The sequence below is a fragment of the Mastomys coucha genome, unplaced genomic scaffold, assembly GCF_008632895.1.
Source record: "Mastomys coucha isolate ucsf_1 unplaced genomic scaffold, UCSF_Mcou_1 pScaffold22, whole genome shotgun sequence".
Classification (NCBI taxonomy): domain Eukaryota; kingdom Metazoa; phylum Chordata; class Mammalia; order Rodentia; family Muridae; genus Mastomys; species Mastomys coucha.
In genome coordinates, this window is record NW_022196905.1 from 264022200 (window position 1) to 264038586 (window position 16387).

General features: G+C 49.4%; 1 protein-coding gene across 4 annotated transcripts in view; it reads right to left on the bottom strand.

Annotated features, from left to right (window-relative positions):
• Sipa1l2 (signal induced proliferation associated 1 like 2) overlaps nt 1-16387 on the bottom strand; it is a 143391-nt gene that overhangs the window by 12701 nt on the left and 114303 nt on the right. For all 4 annotated transcript variants that reach the window (XM_031341826.1, XM_031341825.1, XM_031341827.1 and 1 more), the window contains 6 exons: nt 16115-16218; nt 13679-14064; nt 10790-11014; nt 9100-9253; nt 7777-7996; nt 1635-1766 (listed from right to left, as the gene is read on the bottom strand). In XM_031341826.1, the coding sequence (XP_031197686.1) occupies nt 1635-1766; nt 7777-7996; nt 9100-9253; nt 10790-11014; nt 13679-14064; nt 16115-16218 (1221 nt within the window). The remainder of the gene's footprint in view (nt 1-1634; nt 1767-7776; nt 7997-9099; nt 9254-10789; nt 11015-13678; nt 14065-16114; nt 16219-16387) is intronic.

Genomic DNA, 16387 nt, shown 5'->3' on the forward strand with positions numbered 1-16387 from the left:
TGAGATGTCCCTGTGGGCTAGTGTGTAAAATGTCCCCATAGGCTAGTGTGTCTGAGATGTCCCTGTGGCTAGTGTGTAAAATGTCCTCACAGGCTAGTGTGTGAAATGTCCCCATAGGCTAGTGTGTCTGAAATGTTCGCATAGGCTAGTGTGTAAAATGTCCCTGCGGACTAATGTATCTGAGATGTCCCTGTGGGCTAGTGTGTTTGAGTACTTGTCCCTAGCTGGGGATGGTACTTTGGGAAGATGTAGAAACTTGAGAGGCAGGTCGTGGCTGGTTTTGTGTGTCAACTTGACACAGGCTGGAGTTATCACAGAGAAGGGAGTTTCAGTTGGGGAAGTGCCTCCATGAGATCCAGCTGTGGGGCATTTTCTCAATTAGTGATCGAGGGGGTAGGGCCCCTTGTGGGTGGTGCTATCCCTGGGCTGGTCCTGGGTTCTATAAGAGAGCAGGCTGAGCAAGCCAGTAAGAAACATCTCTCCATGGCCTCTGCATCAGCTCCTGCTTCCTGACCTGCCTGAGTTCCAGTCCTGACTTCCTCTGGTGATCAACAGCCATGTGGAAGTAAGCTGAATAAACCCTTTCCTCCCTAACTTGCTTCTTGGTCATGATGTTTGTGCAGGAATAGAAACCCTGACTAAGACAGGTCGTTATAGCCAGGCCCACTTCCTGGTCCACTGAGGTATGAACTAACACCCACTGCCCACTCCCCAGCCAAGACCTGCCCACCACCATGCTTGTCAGGTTTGGGTCACAGTCATGAGAAAGACAATACAAGTCAACAATGGCAAAAATTCCTAAGAGTTGTGGCCCCGCATCTCACTAAGCCCAAACACTGGGGAGTAGGTTCTTCATCTACTTTGTGAACAGTTCCCAAAAAGCTGGAGAGGGATGTTCCCCAGGGAGCAGCTTCAACTGGTCAGTCACAGCATCCATGGTGATCAAAAGCAGCATGGCAGCCGGAGGACTCTCAGAACTCAGCAACCCACGGCGGCCCGCTGACCCAGGCTCAGCTAGCCCCCCATGGCAACTCGCTGACCACAGGCTCAGCTGACCCACGGCGGCCCGCTGACCACGGGCTCAGCAGACCCACGGCGGCCCGCTGACCCAGGTTCAGCTAGCCGACCCATGGCAACCCACTGACCCAGGCTCAGCTGATCCATAGCGGCTCACTGACCATAGGCTTAGAAGGAGCCAAGACCCACACAGATAGAGACCTGCAAGGGGCAAGCAATTCTGCTGGAGTCATCTGTGTTAAACTCAGAAGCTCTGGCCTCTAGTGGGTTCCCTCCTATGTCACCTTGGTGTGCTCCAAGGACAGAGACAGTATGAGTTAGGCAAGGATGTTTGCTTTTCCCACAGGGAAATGAGGCTAAGGAGAAAAAGGGGCTTGTGGGTCAGGTGGCGGTTGGTGCATGAAGCAGAATTGATGGATTCAGACCCCTGCCAAGTACTTATCAAGTGGCCGGCCACCTCTAGATGCTTCCCTTCCTGTCATCTTCAAAGACGGGCAGAGCATTCACTATTTGCAAGATGATCCAATCCACAGACAGGTTTCTAAGCTGCAGCACAGGCCCTGCAGGAGCCTACTCCCTGGGCACACAGAAGGACCTGGGTGTGGGTGAATCTTTACCTTCAAACGCTCGTGCAGCATCCACAAGGTGGGACCAGTCTAACCCTGCAGCTGTGTCTGGCAGCGGCATCAGGCCAGGATCTGCACACTTGGACTTGTCTGATAAGGACCCGTCGGAGAACCAGAACTCATCTAAGTAGAAACAAAATCAGAGTGTAAGTCAGACTATCTCCACCCAGAGCCACAGCATGGGTGCCACTGTCCCAGAGTCTGACAGTCAGTCAATCTGTCTGAATATGGGTATCATTGCCTTCAAAGAGAGTCAGTCAGAAGGCCAGTCAGTCACAGCATGGACCACAGATCCCACATGTACATTAATGTGAGCAGCACAGTCCCAGACAGAGACAACTGGTCTCTCAATCCATCAGTCACTGTCTACATGATCAGTCACAGCACGAGCACTGTGACCCACAGTCAGTAGGTCATAGCTCTGCTGTGCCATTTGCACATAGTCAGTCCCATGTAAGCACCACAGTCCCTATCTGGCATCAATCAACCTATCATGCCATCAGTCGCTCTCCTCACAGCCAGTCAGAGCATGGGTACTACCACCATCACAATCAGGTGGTCACAGCCTGAGTACCATTGGTCCCTATGTAGAGTCCGTTGGTCTGTGATGCTTTAGTCCATCAGTCCCTGAATAGGCACCATCGTCCCCAGAGTCACTCACAGTACCAGCACTGCTGATCCATCCAGGGTCAGAGTCAGTCAACGTGGAAAGCATGTCCCAACTCAAGACATGGCATGTACTCCACAGTCCCCAGAGTTGCTTACAGCACAGAAACTACCATCCATTCTCACAAAGTAGTCCAGGAAACTATAAAACATGACCTGCTAAAATAGGGACCCTTGAGATTCTATCACCCAAAAGAGACAGGGCTCTGTCATAAGCAGCCAACCTGAGACCAAGTAGGCACTGGAAAGCAAGCAGGGGGCCAGCATGGAGCCTTGTGGAACATCTGCTCTCTGGCAGAAGCTTTCTGGAAGTACCTAAATCTGAGTGACCTGAGATGAGCTCCTGTTTTCTCAGGGTAGTCTTATGCTGCCTTGAGACAACTGGCAGCCACCTCTGTTCTGATGAGTTACAGAGTCCGAGGAAGAAGGTTTGCAAAGCTGCATGGTAAACATCTCAGACAGCACAAGGGCCTCTTCTCATCCAGTCCAGTGAGGCTGCTTCAATTAACAGATTGGAAAGAGAAAGGAAGTCTCCTCATAACCTATGTGTAGAAGTGACTTACTTTTCTGATTCCACAGGACAGTCCTACTGCTGCCTCACCAGAAACCTCCAGCTCTCCCTCACTTCCTGAAATGCAGTTCTCCTTCAGCCTTGCATTTTCCCAGCATCCCCTTTTCTCCATAAGCGCTTAGGTCATTAATAACACTCATTGTTAAGAACTCGTTACACATCTGAGAATAAATTCTGAAAGAGTCTGACCGGACACTTTCAAAGTGCCTTTTCTGAACCTGCCCAGAGCATTGCGTGCAGCTGCTTGTGGCTGTATCTGACTAATGAGACCAATCAAAGTAATGGCCACCTGGCAGGCTGAACCTGCAATTAAGTTCAGGGGCGTAATTAAGCAAATGCACCTGTGATTTCTGTGCCTCCGTCCTTCTGGGATGCTGTGAGGTGCTGGCATCTGGAATGGGACAGGCAGCATTTGCACAGGTGGCCTTGAAGGACACCCACTGTCTGCTCCTACTCCACCACTGCAGCCTGGGCAGACCTCTCACAGAGACAATGACAGTGACACCAACCACACAGAGCTGTTTCCAGGCGACAACGCTGAGATGTGGTGGTGTCTGCCAGTGTCTCCTGTGAGGGAGTACTATGGAGCCGCTCTGTATCTCTGTACACTAACAGCAAGCTCATGCTTGCTTTCTGCCCTGTCAAGTGCTAAGCTAGCAGTAAAGCTGGAGCAGGAGCCGGGAGAAAAAAGTCATGATTTTTGGGTTCCTCCTCTGAGGCCTTCTCTGGGGTACAGTGGAAAGGCCACTGGCCAGTGCTAGGGAAGGAAAGACAGTGGCTGGTGTCAACAGAGTAAGGACAGTGGCTGGCTGACATGACAAATAAGGGAGGGACGGAGGCCTAGAAAGAAGGGAAGGGACAGTGGCTGGTTCGAATTTGAAAGGTGGGATGCAGGTAACATTGTCCTGTGGAAAGATCATTCCCGCAGCTACTCAACGAAGCAAGCCTACTTTGGCAGACTTGGGCTAAATAAGTCAAACTCTGTCTGAGGCGAGGCACAAATAAGAATGTTGGAGCAGAGGGGCCAATGTGAGTGACTGGGTATGCAGTCAGGTGCATCTTGGCTAGCCCTGGAGCCTGCTCACAGGAGCACACCAGGGCAGTCACCACTGGGAATTTGGGAAGTATCCTTCATAACCAGACACACTCGCCTCCTTCCGCTTTCAGACATGCAGGGACCAAGGGTGAACTACGGTACACAAAGCTGCTCAGTGTCCCCTTCACAGTGAGTGGGACTCTGCAGACTCGACACTGAGGAGCAGAGGGAGAGGAGACCGCGAGAAGTCCCCTCCAGCTAGAGCTTCCTGTGATGCCTTTAGAGGTGACTGCTCCCTCATATCATGGGAGTGGGATGTTGGAGACACAGCTGGGGCTCAGCTCTGAGGCTTTGTCACTAGGAGACAGATGGGGCTTCTGCAGAAGACAGGCTAGGTGATGTGCTGTGAGATGGAGTCCTGTCTAAGGAGGTGACACTTGGTTGAGATCCGATTGACAAGGGGGAGCTGGCAGACGCCTGACACACTACTGGCACAAAAGCTAGGGCTGAGTGTGGGTAGATTTGAACCTCTGCCTGAGGCTTGACCCGAGCAGGGAGAGCCTCAGGCTGTGGCTGTCTCTCAGACAACCCAGGAGGCACCTGTGCCTTCTCCAATAATCAAAATCAGGCACATTTAACATTTTTTTTTCTTCCACCGAGTAGAAATAAGGTAATTAGGAATAAGATCTGCCTTTTAAAATTAATTTTTTTGTCCAAAGTTTCAAACTAGCAAGTCTGTTCCAAGTCTTGAACTGACATGAACACCCCTGCCAGCATTACTGGGCTCTACACTGGGAAGCCAGCAAGTGCAGTCGCCATGACACAGAACAGTGAAACCAGCAAGGACCCATGTGGAGCCAGCACTGGCAGATGAACACTGTCCAGTCTGGTAGGGAGGAGACACCGCTCTGCCTGTGATGTCACACACTGTTCCTGTGCTATCCTCCAGGCTAGGAGGCTTCTAGAAAAGATTCCCTTTGCTATGGTTACCCAGCTACCCTTTCAAATCTAACTCTCTAAAGCCTTGGGGCACCTTAGGAGACTCAGGAAGAAAGTGACCAGCTGGTGACAAGCACTGACTAGCTCCCTGGCCACCAGCTCCCTAGGCACAGTCGCAGAGCATATGGCAGCACACAACTGACTCTTAGGATAGCATCTGGGGCTGCACTGAGCCAGGAAGGCCTATGCTATCTAAGGCTCAGGTCAGGAAAGATGACTTAGAAGAGAGATATACAAAGTGGTAACTTCTCGGGGCCCTCAGGAGGTGATAACAGGGGCATGGCTGGCCTGAACACATTTAAGCATACAAGTGGACAATGTTCAGCTTAATCTGGACAGAACCTGGCAATTTTTCTGCTTGACCATTCCTGCCCATATTGCAGGAGAATCTGGTAAGTGTGTAGGCCCTGCTGCCCGACCAACATACTCTCTATGTCTGGACACCAGTCTTGTGGATTCCTATGGTCACTCCACTGTCCTGACTGTCTGACTTTATTGGTATTGTTATAAACACTGAGGGGCCACCCTGACAGCAAATGTGAGCTTCACAGACGACATTGATGTCTCCCAATGTCAAATGTTTGATCAGTTTAACAAAAACAGATACCCAAGCTAGAAGACGTCATAAGGATACTCCAAGTCTTCATGTGACACAATGTTTAGGTCTCTTTAAGAGGTATTCCCAGGCACCTGGGATCAGGGTTTTCATTGTACAAACTCAGTCTGTGGCCACATTCTTAGAGGGCCTTGCTCCCTTTGGGCATCTGTGGAATAGCCAGGAGGGTACAGGGTGAATGGATCTGGGGGGACAGATGGAAATTGTCATGGTTCCTGAGGTGCTCATGGACTAGGAGGACCTAGCATCCTCCAACTGGATCCATGATGTTTAAGGTTCATGGGGGTGCAGTGGGAAGGGGCTCAGAGGTTTTGTGGAAGAGATAAGTCACTACCTGTTATTTCAAAGTTTTTTATTTACATACAGTTACACATTTCAGTTCCCACTTGTATCCTAGAGCAGCATCTGAGCAGGGTCAGGCTCCAGGAGGCACATTACCAAGTAAGGGAACACACCCAAGGGCAAGGGCCCCGAGAGGAGCCTCAGGGACAGGGGGCACCTGCTTCTTAGGCTGTAGATAGTTCTGAAAGGATTCAGAGATGAGAAAGGCTTAGAGCTGCCTCAACTGCTGCTACTAGGAAAGGAAGCACGAAGGCCATACACTCCAGCTACTGGACATTGCAGCAACACAGGGACAGCAGAGACCAGGGCTCACCACAGGAGGAGGGTAGGAGAGAAGTTCAAGGAACTAGCTTTTTAGGGCTGTGAAACTGCTCTATACAACACTGTGGAGGCAGACCTGTATTACTGACCGTCTGTCAGATATGTATAGTGTGAAACCGTAAACAGGGACTGTGGGCCTGGACAGCAATGCTGCATCACTGGGCTCTACTGTAAGCAATGTACTATGCTGCTTGGGGTGGGGTTGGGACAGGGGACCTCATATGGAGGAAGGGAACCTCCCAGGAGCAGGGAACACATGAAAATGACAATATTTTTCTGCTCAGTCCTTGTAAGAACCTAATACCTAGAGGTGGAGTTTATCACCATCATCACCATCACTATTTTAAGACACTGAAGCTAAGACACTATGTCTCTCACAGGGGAACAAAAGAAAGGCTGAACAGAAACCCTGGCAACACAGAATCCAAGGTTTAGTCACACTTGTATATGGGAAATGTTAAAATAACAAGAGCATAAAACAGAACTTCAGGAGCTTCACGAAAGCTCTCAGGAGACACTTAGTGGCCATCCTGGGCTACACGAAACCCTGTCTCAAAAGAGGCAGTGTGGGGAGTGGAGGTGGGGGTTCAGCAACACTTGACGGAACACAAGGATATGCGTGTCTGAGCTTTAGTCTCGCTATTGAGAAACTCAGAGGCTTTATGACAGGCAGGTACCATGCTCCACACTAAGCACTGTACAGGACGAGGCTCACCCAAGCTTGTTAAACACTATTAGAAGCCTTATGTCAGATAGCCTGGGATGTTTATATACACTGCAGAAATTGATTCTAAAGATAGCTCTTTCTATGATGAAGTTTGAAAACAACCTGGAATATGACTTTACTGTTAAAGTGCCATGCTTTAACAGTGCAGTGCAGGAGGAATGGAGGCGGGCATAGAAACCATCACACTTCGGCTGCAGAGATGGCTCCGTGGGTAAATGCTTCCTGTGCACACATGAGAACCTGAGTTTGGGTCCCCAGTACCCATGAACAAAACCAAGTGTTCTGGTGCATGCCTGAAACCGCAGTGCTAGCAAGGGAGACAAGTAGATCCCTGGGAATTGGTGGTCAGCCAGGCTAGCTGAGATGGCAAACTCCCGGTTCAGTGAAAGACCCTGTCTCTACACTTAAACATGCCTGTGTGGGTGTGTGTTTTGTGTGTGTGCACACAGATATACAGGACACTACAAATTACAGTTTTAAAATTTGACCCATGACCACGGTGTAGTGTGAGCTAGGACACAGGGACACAGAGGTCACAAGGCTGTAGCTAGGTCTACCAAGACCCACCTGTTACCACCTGCTACCAGGATCTGAAGAGCCACCCTATGCTACTGTTCCTCTTTGAAAAAGTTACAGACTCTACACATCACTTCCTTCAGAGATAAAGTAAAAACAGTATTTGATAATAATGTCTAATGTAAACCACCTTGAAGTCTGCTACTTAGAAACAATTTAGAAGACAGAGAAATAGTGCCAAACAGTTGACATCGCATCGCATGTGTACACCTGGATCCAACTCGAGGATCACATGGAATCACAGGTACCCACGAGTCCTCTCATGCAGCCCTCACTTACTCCGTAAGCTCCCCATGCTGGGTGCAGGGTGGGTTCTGGGAGGCAGCGTACTGTGGTAGGGTGGAGTCGTGCTGAACAGAATGTCATTGGGCAGGGCCTGGTCCAGGATGGAGCTTCGAGAGCTGGCGAAGGACGAACCCCTTCGGTTGCTGCACACACTCTCATCGGACAATGTTCGGTACAGTGACCTCCGTGGAGACAGGTTCCCGTAGAATGAAAACTAGGGGTCATAAAGGTAGGAATGTTAACAATGTGAAGGTCTGAGGAGGGTGTTGCACACCCATAATCCCAAATATGTGGGAAGCTGAGGCAGGAGGACTGCTGAGAGTTCAAGGCCATCTTGGGTTACATGGCAAGTAAAGGCCAGTCTTGGCTACCATACCAAGACTATCTCAAAACCAAATCACAATAAACATGCAGTTAGAGTTCTCTGCCTGTGCTATGGCTTTCTCAAGTTTTCTGCTGGTTCAGGAAAGTCAGGCATGCAGAAAGGCTCCTGGACCATGCCTGACAATCTGGGAAATACTAGTGCGGATTAGATATGGCACTGCAGAGAGGCCAGTGCTCCTGGAAACACAAGGCCATTGTCATTCAGGCAACTGATATTCACAGAAGCACACACTGGACGGATGGTGATTAGAAATGACTACATTTTAATATTCGCCAATTGACAGCAGGGAGGGTTAACTGAGTCTAAATAACAAACCAATTCTGAACACTGACATTTCCAGAGTCATATAGATGTGCTCAAGAGAGGTGATTTAAATCCAGTAAACCCTGCTGTCCACTTAAAAGTTACCACTTGCAAAAGTTTGTATAATCGTTGGAAACTGAATTACAGTTAATGGGACAAAACTTTTTCGAGGGTTGACTTTGTCAACTGACATAAAGCTAGGGCCACCTGGGAAGAGTGTCTCAAATGTCTACTTTGGGTTAGCCTGTGGCAAGTATGTGGAGGTTGTCTTAAGCTAAGTGATGTGGGATGACTTAGCCCACTGTGGTTATAGCAGGAGCCAAGACCTGAGGGAGCCTGCCTGGCTTTCAGAGCAACTCCAAGAATACAACGGCCCCCAACCTAGCCTCCTCAGCTCATTTGTCTTCTGAAGGAATTGTTAGTGGCAAGGGCCAGGGCTGGCCTGCAGCTCTTGTCTAGAATGTGCAAGGTCCTGAGGTTCCATCCTCAGTACTATAAACAAAACAAACCCTGACACCCGTGACAGTGGCGATGGCCACTCTACACCGGGCTGTTGGTGGGACCACAGGAAGGGTTGCGGGGAGCACATGAGCACCTGGAGTTGCACCAAAGCCCTCATGGTCACTCACCTTCCGTCTCCCCTCCTCCACTAAGGGGCTGTCAGGCAGCATCAACTTCAGAAAGTCGTCTTTGGATAGGACATGCTGGGTTTCTGAAACAGAGTCTCCCACCACTGCCGGGTGCTGAGTGGCTGTGGACATGATGTCCATCTCACCATATATCCTGATGGAATAAAGCAGAGCACAGGTTCAGAGGAGCTGCAGTCTACCTATAAGCTGGCCCTTGGCGGGTCAGATGGAAGTCCAGGAAGCACGTGAAGCTGAGGGGATAGCTCAGTTAGTATGAGGAATAGAGTTCAACCTCCCAGAAGCCAGATATAAAATAATGTCAGACTGGCTGAGCTGTGGTGGCGCACGCCTTTAATCCCAGTACTTGGGAGGCAGAGGCAGGCGGATTTCTGAGTTCGAGGCCAGCCTGGTCTACCAGAGTGAGTTCCAGGACAGCCAGGGCTATTCAGAGAATTCCTGTCTTGAAAAACAAACAAACAAAATGTCAGACTGGTGGTCAACTTGGCACTGGAGAGACAGAGACAAGCAGATCCTTGGGCTCATTGCTCAGCCAGTCTAGACTTAGTAAGCTCCAGGCCAGTGACAGACACTATCCCCAAAATCACAATGGGTAGAGCCAAGGCACATTAGCCAAGGTTATTCTCTGCCTCGCCCTCCCCCCAACATATGCATGCACTCTACTGTGTGGAAGCCCACAATTCTCAGCTGTGGTAGTTCACTGTGGCTGTGTGTGCGCCACCCCCACAGTGTCTCACGTCTGTGCAATGTGTTTAAATTCAGTTAGATATCTGAGTAATTCAGAGATATCTCAGATCCCCAAAGCCCGAGAAGAAAATGCTACAACTTTAAATAAGGCTACTCCACACCCAACCTTCAAGAGTCTGTACACTTTCCCATAAGCTGTGCTCTCACAGGCCCTCACAGCCCATACCTACACAATGGCACACTCCTGTAGCAGAGCACATGATTCAGACCTACAATCCAGGATTTCTTGGGCTTCTCTGAACAATATCAGACCTTCAGTTTTTCCTCCTTTTTTTCACAAACACAGGGTACCCTCCCCCACCTGTTCATCAAACCTCAAGAGTCCCACAAAACAACCAGGTAAAGTGCTTTTGCTTTGAGGTCTCTGACTGTGGGATCCATGGTGCTCTTGGCCTTGAGACACCCTAGAGACTACGCCACACCACCAGCAGCTGCTCCCATGACTCACTGCAGACAGCTTTCTGGATAGAGGTTCAAAGACAGCAGAGCTTTATACTTTGCTGCAGATAAAAGCCAAAGGTTATAGCGATGGCTTAGCAGGTGAAGGGCTTGCCTTCTCCAAGTTCAAGCCTGACAAGCTAAGCTCAACTCCAGGATTCCAGGTAGAAGGAGGGAGTCAACTGCATATGTACCACAGCAGCTTCTGCACATCATCGTAAGCATTACTACCGCCGCCACCACTGCCACCACCATCACAATAAAGTGAAGACTTTAAAGAAAGAAACATGAATCCCAACATTTAAAGCATTTAAAGCAGAGGCCAGGAATGGAGACAGCCCAGTGGGTAAAGTGCTTGCCTTGCACCCATCCGGCACCCAGGTAAACAGCCGAGCATGGTGGTCTGCACTTGTAACCTCAGTGCTGGGCAGGTGTAGACAGGAGTGTACACTGAATATGGTAACAGATATGACGGGAAGCCATTTACCTGGGGCATTCAGTCACTTCAGGTTCCTCGGGTGGTGGGCTACCTTCTGACTTTTTCCAGCCAATGACATATTTGTTTGCTGTTCCTTGTCTGTGGTAAGGCTTTGCCACAGCCCCGGGTGCCTGCTGACCACTGCTGTGAGTGACAATGTAGACTTTAGAGCTGTCCAGAGACCCAGTACTTTTGGAGCAGTGAGCAGAGGGACTTCCTGAATGGTGAGAGCCACTGTGGAGACAGCCAAAGGTGGTATCACATCAGATGCAGCAGTGGCTTGTGGTCCCTGGCCACTGGGCTAGGAAGGCAGGTGACCTCTCTACCACGGAGCTTGCTGGATGGGAAGCCTCTGTGTTCAGAGGCTCCCCATGCTCAGATGTGGGCTCTCTTGTGGCAGCAACAAGCTGAGAAATACAACTGGGGGAAATACTACAGCAAAAAGCAGGCGAGTGGCAGGCCACTCACTCAGTGCCTAAAATCCACGCCTCCAGTCTCATAAGTACAAATACCCTAGGCCAAAGAGGTACTTCAGGCCAGCTCTTCATAGACTTCTGATCTCTTAACCTGTCAAATTAGTAGACAGCTGCTGTAGCAATCTCCCTGAACACCCTTCCTCTACCTAATGAAGGGCATATGCACTTTAGACAAGTGTCCAAGAACACAGCAGTTTCCACTTAGCAGTAACAGGGAACTCTTCACTACACAGATTCCACGAGTCCCTGAGGTACCTTAAGTCTTGACACCAGGTCTCTCACAAGTGGCCTGAACTTTGAAAAGATGCTGCAGGGCTACAAGACCCCAAGGTGGCTTTTACAGAATGGCTAACCTTTATCCAGTCCTGAGAAACGTGGGAATCATCCCATGAATCTAGAATTCATGGGATTTCTGAATACAATGTTATTTTCCACTGAACTTAAACAGCACTAGTGAAAAGCAGCAGGAATGTCTCCTAGGCACCAGCCCCATCCTCTGTTCCCACCGTCCTCTTCCCTGGCACAGTGGCTATGTCAGCACAGCTTAGCAGACCACATCCAGCAGAGGTCCTAGCTGTCCTCAGTGGCACCACCTCAGCTGTGGTGGTTTAAAGCCAAGGGCATTGGAGAAGACACATGGGTGCTGGGTGTGACGTTTAGTTTTGTCAACTTGACTAGATTTGCGATTTCTGAGGTGACAGGTGTGCCTGTCTTGAGATATGTTGAAAACCTGCCCTAAATGTGGCCAGCAGCATCCCACACACTGGGTCCTGGTCTGAATAAAGAGGAGACATTGGCTGAGCACCTGCGTTCACCTCTGTTTCCTGACTGCAGATGCCATGTGATCTTGTTCTTCTGTTATCATGTCCTCCCTGCCACGACAGACTGTATCCCTCAAACCACGAGCCAAAATAAACCCTTCTTTCCTAACCGGTACAGGGACCTCTCAGGGGAGATCCATGCCTTCTGTAGACACTTGAGAACCCCTTCTTACCTGGAGATGGCCATGAACACAGCCAGCAGGTGACAATAAGTTTTAGCCACAAGGGAAATAAAGACAGGGCACCTGGCTTGGGACAATGTCACTTGTTTAAGATGCCTGCCTGGGTTCCATGAGTTAAAGTGACACAGAAAGTGACCGCTTGGTTCTATGACCTACAAGGATGAAGGTTGACCCTACTGGTCATTACCCAGCAGTCATGGAGGGCACTATCCTTCAGTGATATCCAAGAAAGGGCAGAGGAGGGTTCTAGAGAGAACTCTGGTGTCTACTGCTCAGGAGCAGAGGCCTGTCACCAGAAACTAGGGGCTTGCAGGCACTACCCCCTTGGGGACATGCCTATCAGAGTCCTAGGTACCAAAGGACTGTCCTATTATGGTTTGTCCAGCCATGCTCTGTGGCTGGAAGCGCTGAAAAGCTGGAGGACGACCCAGAGCCCTAGAAGGACAGTACCAGGCACAGGGAGCAAACAGAGTAGAAGTCACACCTCCTGATTAGATCCCATGGAGATACACACAAACTTCTCTGAGTCTTTCAAAGAGAACTCAGAAACTTGAAATTATCAGCTTTTAAACCAGCATATAGACATCTGTCAAGCAGGAGTACAAAACCATGCACAGACACGTATTATGTATCTATATTTAGAATATAATTCCCTTATATTTAGTTCCTCTTTACCTTCAACACCGGGAGGCTGAATACACCAAAGCCTCGAGATACTTCATGAATATATCAATTAATTGAGACAGGTCTCACTAACATGCCCAAGCTGACCTTTAAGTGGAATATGCCCCACGTGGCCTTGATTAACCTCTGAGTAGATGGGATTATAGGCCTGCACCATCGGGCTAAGTCAGCTGTTTACTTAAAATCAACTGGGGGCTGGGAAGACAGTTCACCTTTACGAGTGTTTACTACTCTTCCAGAAGACCCAAGTTTGGTTCTAGCACCCACACTGGATGGATGACAACTGCCTATAACTCCAGATCAAAAGGGACCAACTCCCTTTCTGGTCTCTGAGAGCAATTTACTATGTGCACACATCTGTGCCCAGACCCAAGCCAAATTCCAGCTGTACAGGGATACCATATACAAATGAGTTGTACTGTATTCACAGATAACCAGGGACACATGTGGCCTGTAGGGTGGACATGGCTGACAGACACTAAAGATTAACCAGTTTGCAGCTCTCTATCAAAAGATATCAGGGTCACAGGCTGAGAGGAGAGATAAGGGACATTACCCTCCAATTGAAAGGAAGAATAAAATTGCCAAGACACAAACACACACAACTCGATAGCAGAGTTCAGGAGATGAGCACCCTCTGTGGGGTTAGACATCTGGGCAGTCAGCAGTGACAGCCTCAGGCCCCACCCACACTACTCCAGGCAGAGCAGGTGTAGTTGGTACATGCTGGCTTACCTGGAGTGAGAAGAGACCTCACTGAGGTCACCCATGCTACCATCCACAGCGCTGCTAGAGATGGCAGAGGCATAGCCATGCAGGGTATACATCTTGGCAGGTTCATCATCAGCTACTGAGACATCAGCAGCATCTGCCCACTGTTCAGCCCGGCTGTGGATCAGGGACCTGCTGCCCGTCAGATGCACTGGGCCAAGGATGGTGGCTGGCATGCACGGTGTGGTGTCGATGCCGCTGTCGGTGGATGCGCCTTTGATGTAGGTCAATCCCAGCAGCTCGGGGTCCATCAGGTCCCCTGACCCAAAGTGCTTGTCATCACTGTTGCTGGAGGTGTTACTAGAGAGAGTGTTGCTGCTGGAGTGGCTGGAGCAGCTCTTATCCCCAATCTGGAGAAAGACAGACAGACAGCCTTTGGGTAATCCTCCATATACTGCCTACCCCAAAACATTAGGCTATGTAAGGCCAAGGCCTGGGTAGAATTTTATGTGTTCCCTAAGCCAGCAATAGAAAGAGAAATGGATTTTCTCCTCAATAGCCTAGTCATGTGTGTGTACAGATGTGTATGTTTGTATGTGTGTGTGTGTATTTGCACCAGCAGTCAGGGCCCACTCTGTTCCTTTGGAAACCAGTCTATTTCCTTTTGGAGTCAGTATTTCTGACTTTTACTTGAACTTGCCAGTTCAGCTGGTAAGTCCCAGGGATCTGCCTGCTTCTGCCTCCCCAGTGCTGGACTTACATGTGCATACCCACAGCTAGTTTTCAGAGGGTGCTGGGGATTGAACTCTGGCTCTTAAGTTCATACATCAAGCACTTTACCCAGTAAGCCATCTCTCTGACACAGCCTGGTCTCATGCAGAGGTCCTGCCTCCTGCTTCCTCCATCACTGACATGAGCTCAGCATCCTGTCTTTAGTCAATCAACTAGTGTATAACATACAAATGTCACTGAGGATTATATAGACAGAGAAGGTATAAAAATCAGGTAGAGGAGATCAGTAATTTACATTTACAAATTTCCTGCCATTAACAGCCAGTATAGCACTTCTCTTAAAGGCTCCAGTGTTACGCCAAGTTTGGTGAAGGAGACCCAGGTCTGAGTCATAATGGTAAAATGTCCAGTTAGTCCCTGGATGCTTTCTGAGATCATAGTGCCATATGGTTCCTGCGCAGAGAAGGACTCTGCATCTATGAAGTGTCCTGTAAACAAGCTCTCAGGGAGCTAAAGCCAAATGAAGTCCCAAGGAAGATTCTAGACTACACTGTCTGAAAAGCATCCATGCTTTAGGGAAGACCAATGCTGAGACAGAAGAGATCCCCTCTATCACTGCTCAGACCGACTCAGTTTGTCCCAGTCTGAGAACCAGCAGGACCAGGGTGTTGGAGCTGGGACGATACTCCCTACCCAGGACATTTTCTAGGGGCTTGGCCATCTCTCTTTTTCCTCTATCCTACTCAACCCTTACGCATATCCTGGCTTCTCTGGTTTCAACCTGATTCCTTCATAGCCTGTCTTCCTCTGCAGAACTACTTTAGACATCTGTAGGTAAAGATGTGAGTGGACTTGGGAAGTGGCTCAGGCCAGGTCAGGGCTGTGGCCACAGGAGGAACTGCTAGGTACGGTTACAGAACTGCAAAGCTCATTGATGCTGTACCAAAGGGAGGGAAGAGTGTTACCCAGGAGTTTGTAAGTTTCTTTCACCTGCACATTTTCAAACCATCCAACTCCTTTGTACGGGGTCTCACTGAAAGCTGTTTCTCCCATAGGACTCGCCTCATAGAGACATCACGGGGTATGTGGGATTAGCAAGGAATGTGCTGCCAGTGGACTGTCAGCAGGCTGCTCGGCTGCTATGGTTACAGACATCTCAGTGACATCAGCAGAGGGACCTCACTGCAGCCACCCTGGCGAGAGGCCTGCTTCAGTTTCTACTACTGTATTGTCCCATTAAGTAGCTAAATGGTTGACCAGCTAAATCTGGGGGCAGGATCTCATCACTATCACCCTGGGCAGCAAGGTTGGGAGGGCTGATGTACATGTTGGCTTTACTGGGAATCTGCTGTACAGTCTTTCCGTGGTCCTTCATGAACTGAGGAAATAAAAACAAAAACTTTCCCATTTCCTTTCTCTCTTTATCCTCTTTTATGAGTGTCCTGTGTGGAAAACAAAATGTGACTGATCCCTGCCACAGGTGTGCCACCTACTGTGTACTGGAATGTGTTTATGTTCTCAGTCACTCCTTGCCATACTCTGTACTGGGATGCACCCCACACAACACTTAACAGTACATGTGGGCACATGCTGCCATACTATGTGCTGAGCTGTACCCCACACTCTTATGTTCTTGAGCACTGTGGACAGGCGTGCTGTGCCACCCTCTACATGCTGACACACATTAGGCCTGCTAAAGGTGTGGTTGGCCGTTGGCAGAGGACTTACATGAGAGAGCTTATTGGGGGACTCTTTGCAGCTTCCATCCTTCTGCAGCGCTCTTTCCTTATAGGAGCTCAGGACTTTGGAAGGTGGGCCATGCCATTTAGTTTCTGTGACATAAAGAGAGTTGAGCCCGCAATTTCCAGTGTTAGCAAGAGGGAGAAAAAAAGGGTTCTGATGGTTTGGCACAATCAAGCAGGATAACTTTACTACAAATTCCAAGGTTACCAGCAAGCACATGGGAGGCAGCAGAGCTCCCACACAGAGGGACTGATTTCT